Genomic DNA, 12,185 nt, shown 5'->3' with positions numbered 1-12,185 from the left:
ATTAACTTAACAGTTGGCTGGTATTACAAGATAAATTTTCGAAATCAAAAGTTTATAATAGTGAAAAAATACCAAAATATTTGCCAAATGTTTACTTTATACGATCGTACCTTCATATTTTGTCAACAAGCTAAAACTAGCAAGTATCGACCGATGTTTATGATTGTAGTTTAGTCCCAGTTAACCCTGCGACATACAATAAGCGAATCCAGTTTTGAAATGGGTGAAACCAAGAAACTATCGGTTAAAACTCGGGCAACATCGAGAGCCCAGAGATAGCAGCTCAGATCAATGAATCTGGGTACTTCTACAGGGAAAAGTAGACGTCAAAATAAAATTAAATGGCCACAATAGTCGCTCGATCTCAACCCGATTGAGTTGTTGTGGGACAAATTGGACAGAGAAGTCCTACTTCCAGTCCACACCTTTGGAATATCCTGAAAATCGAATAGAACCAAATAGACGATAATTAATTATCAAAAATTGTAATTTCGTCCTTCGTTTATCTATGTTTCAGATTTTATTTCGAATTTCTTATTATTAAGTCATTTATTATGATTCTCCGTAATGTATATTCATGCGATTATAAAAAAAATTAGAATATTTATTTTTGATAATCTATTCGTCCTTCCAAATATTTATTATTATATAAAACAAGTCAAAAGTGCATAGTGGGGTGAATTATAATGTGCGGTGATTGATATAAAAATGGGAAGATATTGAGAAATCGACAGAATTTGATTTTTACTCGATCAAATAATCAACCATCAAAATGAAATTGGTAAGTAACAAAATATTTTTTTCAGCAATTTCCTTCGTTTCAAATGGGTCATATATGATGTTGAGATAAACTTGGTGACAAAGCATTTGCTTTTTGGTCGTTGGAAATATGTTAATTATTATTTAATAACCTCAAAACACGTCTCGCTAAGAAAATCGGTTATACTGACACACCTGTTAAGGACAATGACACAATGCTAGTAAATTATTGTAGTTTCATCGGTCCTTTGCATGTGTTCTGAATTTTGGGTATATACGATTGTTTAAAAAGTACAAAAACCAATTTCAAACCTTCCCTTTCATGCTTTATTGGTGATTCTGACAAGGATAATGCAACAAATTTATTAAATTAACATATTTTCTTACATTCTTCACAAATTTTCCCAATTCGGACTTTGTTTGATTATTAAAGTTGATAAAAACCGAATTTAAAGTTTCTATTTCACTCTATCTTGGTGATTCTGACAAGGATAATGCAACAAATTTATTAAATTAACATATTTTCGTACATTCTTCACAAATTTTCCCAATTCGGACTTTGTTTGATTATTAAAGTTGATAAAAACCGAATTTAAAGTTTCTATTTCACTCTATCTTGGTGATTCTGACAAGGATAATGCAACAAATTTATTAAATTAACATATTTTCGTACATTCTTCACAAATTTTCCCAATTCGGACTTTGTTTGATTATTAAAGTTGATAAAAACCGAATTTAAAGTTTCTATTTCACTCTATCTTGGTGATTCTGACAAGGATAATGCAACAAATTTATTAAATTAACATATTTTCGTACATTCTTCACAAATTTTCCCAATTCGGACTTTGTTTGATTATTAAAGTTGATAAAAACCGAATTTAAAGTTTCTATTTCACTCTATCTTGGTGATTCTGACAAGGATAATGCAACAAATTTATTAAATTAACATATTTTCGTACATTCTTCACAAATTTTCCCAATTCGGACTTTGTTTGATTATTAAAGTTGATAAAAACCGAATTTAAAGTTTCTATTTCACTCTATCTTGGTGATTCTGACAAGGATAATGCAACAAATTTATTAAATTAACATATTTTCGTACATTCTTCACAAATTTTCCCAATTCGGACTTTGTTTGATTATTAAAGTTGATAAAAACCGAATTTAAAGTTTCTATTTCACTCTATCTTGGTGATTCTGACAAGGATAATGCAACAAATTTATTAAATTAACATATTTTCGTACATTCTTCACAAATTTTCCCAATTCGGACTTTGTTTGATTATTAAAGTTGATAAAAACCGAATTTAAAGTTTCTATTTCACTCTATCTTGGTGATTCTGACAAGGATAATGCAACAAATTTATTAAATTATCATTATTTCTGGAAAAGATAATATTACAAATTTATTAAATTATCATATTGTTAATATCATATATAAGTTTTACCGTATGTTAAAAAATTCTTTATAGTTAATTCTATTAACAGACAAACCTACTAACGTTCTTTCTTCATCTACAAATTAATATTTTTCCTTTTGAATTTAATGTTTTGATGTACTTACTGTATTGTTTTATTATATTTTTAATAAAATAAATTACAATATTTTCTTATCTCACCTCGTATATGTAGAAAATAAATAATAGAAACGTTCAATATTATTAATTTTTTAGGTATTCTTCTTTTTTGCCATTGTATTGGCCTACGTCAGCGCTGCTCCCGAACCAAAACCATGGTTGTACAACTCACCACTGGCCTACAGCCCATACGCAGCAATTCCTTACCCTAGCGTATACTCTTATGCTACTCCATACGCATACCCAGCCCCAATCGTAGGATACAACGGCTGGAATGGATGGAACGGCGTTGGCGTTGTTGCCATCTAAGTCAATTTAATTATTCACAAAGTGCCATAATTTTTTGTTAATATATAATTGTATTTTGAAATATAAAACAAATAAATGATCAGTTGAAACTTCTAGTTCATATTAGTTTTAATATTCCCGCATTTATTGTCTTACGTGTCCGGTGAAGTTTGGTGTTTGAGGTTATGTGAAAAAGTATACATAACAAAACGTTACTACTCCGAAAAACAGTAACGAATAAATAAAAACAACAAATTTAAATTTATCATGATAGTTTAATTATAATAAATAAACCAATCAAGTTTGTTACATCATTTTAAACAACTACATAAGATCCAGTATAAGGCGAATATGCGGTCAAACCGGCGCTGTAAACTGATGGTGCTACGTAACTAGCATACGCATATGGATAGGAATAAGTAGTTAGAGGTGCAGCTACAACCGGTGCGGTATACGCAGCAGCAATTAAACTCGGTTTGGGATCAGCTTTTGGTTCGGCGACTGGAGAAGCAAAAGCTAAAGCCACGATTGCAGCAAAGATGAACTGAAATAAATTATTTATTTATAATGGATTCTAATTTTTATAATCCATAACTATTAAATTATTTATACGATTAACGGCGTATAGTAACGAACAATTCCGAACATTCCGGAAACTGTATTATTACACGATGGCGCTCGCGTCAGAATTTAAGTTCTAAATAGAGATGGATGATGTCTAAATTAGGCGGTCATTACTTATATCGAATTAAATATTTTTAGTAACGTATATAAAATAGTCAAAGAAAAATAATTTGTGAATCATTACAGTGTAATTTCAACTCCTTAAACTAATATTAAGTATTAAAATAATTAATTCTTGCCTCATAATTATAGGTTAGATTTATCATTATCCTATATATTGTAATGATGGACAAAACCTATTTTTGATATTTATCTCTTAGTAAAAATAATTAAACTGTGTGGAAGTGAAAATTGAAGTCTATTAACCATAAAAATGAAAAATATATTTTATTAGAACTACAATAATCAGCATAAATAAAATGAGAAATTAATGAAATTAAGCTTTTAAATTAATTGTTTACGACGTTGCCAAATTAGTTTGTTATAAATGTCTGCTATTGTTCTTGACTATGAAGAATATACAGTGCCATCCAAAAAGTTATTAATATTAATGTTTGTTATACTTACCAATTTCGGGAACATTTTGAATCGAATTCAACCGTTTTTCTTGTACTTTAAAGAGGTTCAATCAAATGATAACATATCGAACAATTTTTGTTTATTTATACAAAAAAAATAATAAGGTCAAAAACGAATAATTGCAGTGGGGTAGATGTCAAAACCGTTTTGTAATATTTCAAAGGCACTGATGGTATTATGGCCCGTTGTGTGAAGGTAAATTACAGAACATAATATTGATATGCATCTAAAGTACACACGTGCACGTATTTATGTCCATACTTAACATAATTGCGTAGACAATGTATGTAATAATACATGGCAATAACACTTTATCATATAAATACACAGTATACGAAGCAATCAGTTCAAATTAAGTTATTAGTCCAATAAAATTAGAATTTAAATTACTAAATACACATTTTTTATAAGAAATGGGTGAGCTGTTAATGACTTATTACAAACATTCCACATTTGTTAATAATAAATTCTATGCTTAAATAACGTGTAATAGAAAAATGCAAACTTGCCTTTCAAATTAAAATTTGAATCCTCATTTTAGAGGACTATATATTATGGTAGTAAGGTTATTTTTGTGATATTAAGATTGGTATGATGGTTGAGAGAATCATTTTCTACAATGCACTACTCTAACGAAAATTTATATTCCTGAGATCCTTCAGATAAAATAAACAGTCAAAATATAATTACAATTTAATTGATATTAGTTTTAATTTAAGATGTTTCTCTCTATAACGTGTAGGCAACACGTATTACACTCATGTAAATTTGGTTGCAGCATTATATATAAACTACCAAAATTAATTTTTTATAATTCAGACTTTTATAAAAAGTTTATACAAAAAGAATGTTTCTTGTCGATCGACGACTATATCCTATCATTCAGGGGAGTATGTAACTATAATAGTTTATGGAAGAAATTTTTTTAACCTAAAAGTAGAGAAGCGGCGTTTGATAGCATTTATAGTACTAAACTAATACTAGTAACTACGAATTAGAGTAAAATTCTTTTGCTATCCCTTATTCCACTAAAAGTACAAATAAGATACCGTTAATTAAACAAGAAATGGAAAATTGGTAAGACCTTTTAATCAATTTTTATATGAAAAACTGTTATTTTGAAACAGGTAAATAATTAGTTTCCATCTCTAAGCAAAACCTGATTTTTTGAGATTCAACTTACACTTGACGTTTGTTCTTTTTATTGGGATTTCTATGGATATTAGGGCAAATATAACGAATTTTAAGACATGTGATTCCCTAAGAAAAAAGGGATAAATAATTAAAACAGTTTAAACTTCGAAATAATTAATCTTAGTTATTACGTGAATCAAAAATATATTGAGAAAATTATCTTTACTCAATGAAAACCTTAAGATATATTGAGCTAGTTTTTCTTATCAATAAAGTAAATCAAGTATTAAGAGTACAGTAACAAAGTGTGATAATTGGTGTGTGGGGTCAATGACTTTGTGACGTCACTGTAAATTAGTAGCAAATAAAACACAAGTAGATTTCAGTCCACTTCTTACTTTTAATGAAAATAAATAAAAAAATGGTTTAATTTGATTATTTTTTATGTTAAAACTTAAATGTCTGCACTGGAAAAAGAGGCTGACACAAATGTAACAATGCGACAATAACGGAGTGGGGAGAATTAAAAATCATGGAAATTATGTGACGTAATTTAGTAACGATCTCTAAATATCCTAATAGAAATGAAACAAAAAATATTTGGAAGTGTTTTACTATTGAGCTTAAGAATTTGTTAAAAATTGAACAAAAAATATATAGACTTCTCTTAATTATAATACCATTATACAAATATATACTTACGGTTGAATAGGGAGTGAATAATTTCAAAAATAATTTTTTGTAGTATACATTGTTAAAAATACGCATCTGTATCTATTTTTCTATAGTTATTGTTCCTATTAACCCATCATGAACGAATTTCCATTAACATATACACCACAAACTCTATTAAATTACTTGCTAATTTGAAGCCCTTTTTTTCCTTTAAAATAAATTTTCGTAATAAAATACTTAATAATCATGGAAAATATTCTATTTTTATAAAATGTTTCCAAATTTGTGTGAAAGCTCACCGAATTTATAATAACTGATTATATATTATTCGTAACGATTCTATTCAGCATCTGTGTACATAGCCGCGTTCATCTCTAGAAATGCCTATTCGATTCGACAACGCCATCTGATGAGCATGCATGGAAAAATGTTAAACGCATTTAAAAGATTCGTTTCTGTAGTCAAAATATTGTTTTTTTTTAATTTATTTATGTTGTAAATTTATTTATGTAAGCAAAATTATAAGTTTTTTGTTTAATTGGAAAAAAAACAGTGAATTTTAAAAAATGAAATTAGGTTATTTTTTAAGAATGGCACGCCCAACTCTTTTAGGCCAGTTCATGGGGCGAATATGAAAAAAATTCTTCGGCGCTTATAACTTTTCAACCTTTTTATATGTTTTTGTTGAAAAATCGTCCTGATTTTAGGTCTCTTTTGATGGAAAATTAGTTTTTGAAACAGGAAATTGAAGTTTCGACCTATTTCATTTTTTACCTACTTTAAAAACTAATCTACTATTAGAAGAGACCTAAAATCAGACGATTTATCAAGAGATATTTGGTACTAACCTTAAAAAATTGAAGTTTTATATGAAACTAAGGCATTAAAAAAATTATATACATTATTAAATATGATGTACGTTTAAGTCAAAATCCATGGCCTCATTCTCAAATTAATTCAAATATAGAGATGTGAGGAAGTGTAACAAGGGGTGTATGGGGTCATTGACACCAAAACTAAATGAAAAACATAAGTTACAGTCGTAGAAAATTCCACTTTTAGTGGAAATATACAAAAAATTGGTCTTATTTGCTTTAAATCTCAAAATAACTAAGTTAGGGAAAGGGGGTGTCACAAATATGATCTATGTTTGAGTCAAAAGCCATTTCAATGTGAACAAAAACTAGTCACGCTGACTTACAACTGATATAAATTACCTTAAAAGACTTAGATGTTTTTTTGGGAAGTAAAAGTTGATGAATCTAAGAAATTGCATCGTTATTTTATAATTTTGAAATTTTACAGTTTTTTTCATAATTCTTTATAGAAAAAATTAAGTCTCATCCACAAATTAATTTAAATATCAAGAGAGAAGAATGTGGAAGTGTAACAAGAGTTGTATGGGGTCATTGACACCAAAACTAAATAATCTAGGTTTGAGTCAAAAGCCATTTCGATGTGAACAAATAGTAATTAGAAAGGAAATTTTGGTGAATGTAATAAATTGCATCGTTATTTTATAATTTTAATTTCAAACACAATTTTACCCAGTTAAAAAAGCATTTTTAAGTATCCTAAAATATAATTTTTTTATGTGTGTGTGTATTTAACAAAATTTCCATAAAAGGTAACCTTGTTAGTTTGAAAAAGACAATTATAGACATTTTTTCAAAAATAAATTCAAATATAACATAAGCGAATTAAATAATTGTTATTATATAAACTCGATATTGAGAAAAAACTAGTTTGGAAAAAAATTTACAGTCATTTATTTTCACAACATTTTTTTTTTGTTTCTGCTATATTATACCTATGACAATTTCTTCGCTTTTTGATAGAGGGTGTCTACTACTTTGCTCATACTCTGGATTGTTTCTAGGGCCATTTCATATGTTTTATCTACTGCACTCTCTTCAAAAACTATTAGGACACCTGCAAGAACAAAGAGCATGTCAACAATTTAAAAATTCTCCTCAAAAAAATCAAAGTAGTATTGTGGAATCATAGATTGTGAATAGTAGAACTGATTAGGTGTTTTAGAAAAAAATACGTACAAAATTATAGCAAAGTACGATCCTACTCTAATAATCCATAGTAATATAAATAAAAATTTGGGATCATTCGGGCTCTCACTGGAAAAACTAGATTTAATCTCACTTTACTTGATTGGTAAATTTTTTTAAATAAGGCAATAACCAATTGATTTATAATTTAATATATAAATTTAAAAAAATACGTATAAGATAAACTTGATGATTTTCAATAAAGAAAAATAAATAAGTAAAATTAAATTGAGACTAAAGTCTCAAAAACAATAAAAATATATAAAAAACTATTTGGAACTCCGAAAATAAATATAATTATCCACAACTTTTCACTTCTTAGACCTTTTTATGTTTTTCATGATGATTTGTCTTGTTTTTAGGATACTTTTCTATCAAAATCTGTTAAAAATAACATTTTAATCTACTTCGACCCATTATTTTAAACTAATGTTCATAATAAAGAGACCTAAACTCAAGACAAATCATCATGAAAAAAAAAATAAATAGTTTGACATTTCGGCCTGTTGCAGTCTTTATCAAAAAATTTAGATTTGGAAACATCATCAAGCCTTTCAATTTCAAATTATGGCTATTGCTTTCAGCGCTTTAAAATCCTTTTTTGATGTAGATTATTCCTTGTTTTCTATTTTTGTTTTCTTTATAGTTTAACGTCTGTCTTGACTGCTATTGTTATTATTTTTCATTCCTTTCGGCACAATGAGGTCCATTGCATTATTCTTTGGATCATTTCAGTTGATTTTCTTCTCATATTTTCCTTCCCCAGCTCTTTCTCTATTTATTTGTTTTTCATTCACCCTCCTGTGTTATGTTTGGAACTAGTTCTCATTATTTTTCTCTCAGTTTTTTCCAGTTCTTTTTCTTCCCTTTTGTTGATTACTGTTGTTTCCATAACTGGTCTTATTAGGGTTTTGTAAATTTTTATTTTGGTTATGTTATTATTTTTTAATAAGTTCCTGTTTCTTACATAGACTTCGTAGCCTTTTTGTATCCTTTCCTTTATCCTGTCTCTGGTTGTTTGTCCCAAAGTTACTCCTAGATAGTAAAAGGCGAACACTGTTTCAAAAATTGTATGTTTGCTTTCTCTTCTAGTTTTCCCCTATTTTCATATATTTTGTTGCGTCTGCATTTATTTCCAGTCCATAATTTCTTACTTCTTCTTCTAATTTGTTGATCGCTTTCAAGATTTAGAAACATAAACATATCAAAAGGTCTATGAAAAAATTTATATTTCACATTTCTTTTTCTCGTAAATATTATAAAAAATCCCTATTAACAATGTGTATGTATCAAGAATTATTTAATCTATGCATTACTTCAATTTTAAAGAGGAATTAGAAAAAAAATAATATTTTAAATACAGTTACAATCACAATTTTTAATTATCATCATTTGTAGTAACTATATCTTGTAATAAAAAATGTACAATTCCTACTCATTTTTCATATTTGTATTACTTTTTACTTCCTGAAAATATATTATTTAATAATTACCTTCGCCCTGATCCAATATTCCATGAAACTTTGCATCTAAAATCATTTGGGAAAGCTTTTTCTCTACTTGAAGTACTGGAAGCTTTATCGCTTTAGCTATATACTCGACCTGCACCCTGGAATATGGTTCTATAATTCTGCAAAGGTTCTGTTCCAACATATTGTCATACAAAGTTCCTAAATGTGCTCTAACAATAACATCATCTTCTAATTCGTGTTTATACTGCTTGACGGCCTGTTGGAAATCTGCAAGAGAACGTTTGTGTGCTGCTTGTGCGACTGCTTTCATTGCTTCTATATCCTCGCCGGCATGTTTGAAAGCCAGCTTACCACTAACAATATGTTGGACATCTTCGGGACTGCTGACCATTATTTTTGATAGAAGCATATATTTGAGAGCCGTAAGTGCTTTGGGTGATTCTACACTATCAAAACCTTCGAAGGCTTCGTAGAAATATGAGTAGGCTGTTTTGAAATCTTTCTCATCGGCAGCATGTAATACACCTGATTGTAAATCTAAAGCAGCTTGCATTTTGGGAGGGCAATAAATAGCATTTGCTGTTGTTCTTGCTGATGTTAAAGCAGCTCTAGCTTTCGGTAAATTACTCAAAGCGTGATATGTTTTGCTTTCAAGTAACTGAACTTCTACTAACAAATTTTTGTCATCCAATTTCTTCAATTCCTTAAGTAGAGTAGATTCCAATTGTAGTGCTTCTGTATACATTCCAGTGTCAAAATATAAAGCAATGAGTCTTGCCTCCAGAGACTGACGTAGAAAAGTTCTTCGTTCTTCTTTCGCCCATTCTATACATTCTTTACATAGTTGTACTTCAATACCAATACCAGCTTCCAAATCCAAGAAGTAATCGACTAAAGATCTTACCAATTTAGCTGCTTTTGCTTTGCTTATTAAACTTAAAAAAGGCCTAGTGGCCTTTATGAGCTCGGCCAGTTCTTTCGCCTTGCCCTCCTTTTTATACTTCTCACCCAAATTGAGAATATCTTGCTCTTTGTTGACAATACTTTGCTCTTCATCTTCATTATCTCTATCCAATTTTAACAATTTCTCGTGCTGAGAAGGTACAGATTGGGCTCTTTCAAAAAGCATAGCACCAGCCATATTTTCTTACTACTCACTACTGACTGTACTGACCGTTCGTTCATTTACATGTCACTATTTCATTGAAAAGAATCTGATACGATATGATGACAATTATCACTTGTCGAAACGCCCTTCCCTCTAAATCAATGAAGAAATGTCAACATGCTGATGGCTAAAGAATACGTCTTAAGAAAAAATGACAGATGTCAACGATGACAGATACCTAACGAACAATCTTTTTACACAAACAAAACGCACTGTCATCATCCAGCGTAATATACGGCTTGTTTTTTTGATTCAAAACAAGTATATTTACGTATATAATTGTGTCATTGACTGATCAGTATACTAAAATAGAATATTTTGTGGAAAACCTGACGTAGCAGATTTAATTGTCCAATTATAATAATGGATTAAATATAAAATCAAACATTTGTCATTTTCATCAATAAATATTAGTCGTTTTATGTATTTTGCGACCCGAGATTTAGTCGTTAACACATTTTAAATATATTTAAAGATTATTAGTTAGGTATAATAATTAGTGTAAAACTGGTCATCTACCTTCTACGAATTTCCTTTGAGATTATTTAGCATCTATTCACTAGTTCTCAAAGTTCTAAATATAATAATCTCATTTGTAATAACGTAAATTTTAAATTACTAAAAGCTTGAGAAAAATATTACAATATTTAAGTCAAGTTAATTTTGAAATGTATTGATATATACGTATACAAAGGTTCTACACTGTAAATTGAAACAACGGTAGCTACCAACTATATACATGGACAGCAAGTGCTATGGAAGTATCCATCTTAAGCATCCGACTTATTTATTTTGGTTAGTGTTTGTTTTCGGAAATTTTTTGATTAATTTTACCGTGGTTTGTTTGTGTTTTTGTTTTATATTTATATAGGTATGCATTAAAATCAATTAGAATAGGGACTTGAGTGTTAAAACATTAGTAATTAGAACTCAAACAGAATTATTAGTTATGTAGGTGCTAAAAATAAATCTTTAAGGATCACTTATTTACAGGTAAGTTATTTTTCTTTATTCACTTCAGCTACTATTAATTTTAAATATATAAAATGCAAAAGAAAAATTTTATATTTTGATAATTGACAAGGTTAAGACATAGGCGTAGCAAAATAAATAAAAATAGTACGTTAGAATCATCTTAGAAAGAAATACCTATTGTAGCTCCTTTTATAAATCCATGTAAAATTATAAAGGAAAATCGTGGATTTGCACAAAATGATGCTTCAAAAGTATAAAAATTGCAAATCTAAAAAATTATTTGGCGATAAAAATAATGTCAATAGACTCAATTTAAGAAATGAGACAGAAATTGAAAGCGAGCAACAATTTAGAGAAGGTTGCAGATCCACAACTTTCTCTATCTCTCGTTAACAATATATTTTTTTTCTGAACTCTGTTTCATATAATTTGTTACAGAATAATTTTTATGTAGCACGCCTATGGTAAAGCGCCATATGCAATATCCAAACTTTTGTTCCTCCCCTTACTTTTAATTCAATGACTCTAAACACCAAACCTTATAGAGCCGCAGAAGACATTTTGATTTTACTTTAATGTAAATTATTTAAACACTCCGCTAAGAAATTCATTGATTTACAATTCGTAATGTAACCTCTAAGAGCTTTTGCTCTATTTTTCTCTTTTGTTATTTATTTATCCCAACGCTTGAATGTTTCGTAATCCATTCTACTTGGTTTTATGATTATAAAGCTCAGAACTCACTCAGAACAGAGTCATGGTGCGAGATGCATACGTGTGTAACCTGCCTTAATGGAACGCTCTGTTAGTAGTACAAAATGGCGTCGGATCCATGACGTCATTACCATTAGTCATGGTATTGGTGTACATT

At 29.0% G+C, this 12,185-nt stretch overlaps 2 protein-coding genes across 2 annotated transcripts; both read right to left on the bottom strand.

Moving 5' to 3' along the window:
• Nucleotides 1-2,940: 2,940 nt before the first annotated feature.
• On the bottom strand, nucleotides 2,941-3,999 carry LOC130448790 (uncharacterized). The gene is made up of 2 exons (XM_056786301.1): nucleotides 3,816-3,999; nucleotides 2,941-3,168 (listed from the first exon to the last, which is right to left on the bottom strand). Exons 1-2 carry the CDS (start codon nucleotides 3,828-3,830, stop codon nucleotides 2,941-2,943), a joined length of 243 nt encoding a protein of 80 aa, XP_056642279.1. The 5' UTR covers nucleotides 3,831-3,999.
• Nucleotides 4,000-7,140: 3,141 nt separating this feature from the next.
• Nucleotides 7,141-10,587, bottom strand: LOC130449078 (26S proteasome non-ATPase regulatory subunit 11). Its single transcript, XM_056786739.1, has 2 exons — nucleotides 9,193-10,587; nucleotides 7,141-7,568 (listed from the first exon to the last, which is right to left on the bottom strand). The coding sequence occupies exons 1-2, from the start codon at nucleotides 10,310-10,312 to the stop codon at nucleotides 7,447-7,449; spliced, it is 1,242 nt and encodes a 413-aa protein (XP_056642717.1). The 5' UTR covers nucleotides 10,313-10,587; the 3' UTR covers nucleotides 7,141-7,446.
• Nucleotides 10,588-12,185: the final 1,598 nt, after the last annotated feature.

Source organism: Diorhabda sublineata, chromosome 9, assembly GCF_026230105.1.
Source record: "Diorhabda sublineata isolate icDioSubl1.1 chromosome 9, icDioSubl1.1, whole genome shotgun sequence".
Classification (NCBI taxonomy): domain Eukaryota; kingdom Metazoa; phylum Arthropoda; class Insecta; order Coleoptera; family Chrysomelidae; genus Diorhabda; species Diorhabda sublineata.
Note: the sequence above shows the minus strand (reverse complement) of the source record. Positions and strands in the feature narration are given on the sequence as shown.

What these genes read in the sequence shown, in the direction of transcription:
- LOC130449078 (XM_056786739.1), bottom strand. Translation starts at nt 10,312, where the DNA reads ATGGCTGGTGCTATGCTTTTTGAAAGAGCCCAATCTGTACCTTCTCAG. An exon ending in AATATTGGATCAGGGCGAAG is followed by an intron (nt 7,569 to 9,192) that starts GTAATTATTAAA and finishes TTGTTCTTGCAG; the next exon opens with GTGTCCTAATAGTTTTTGAA.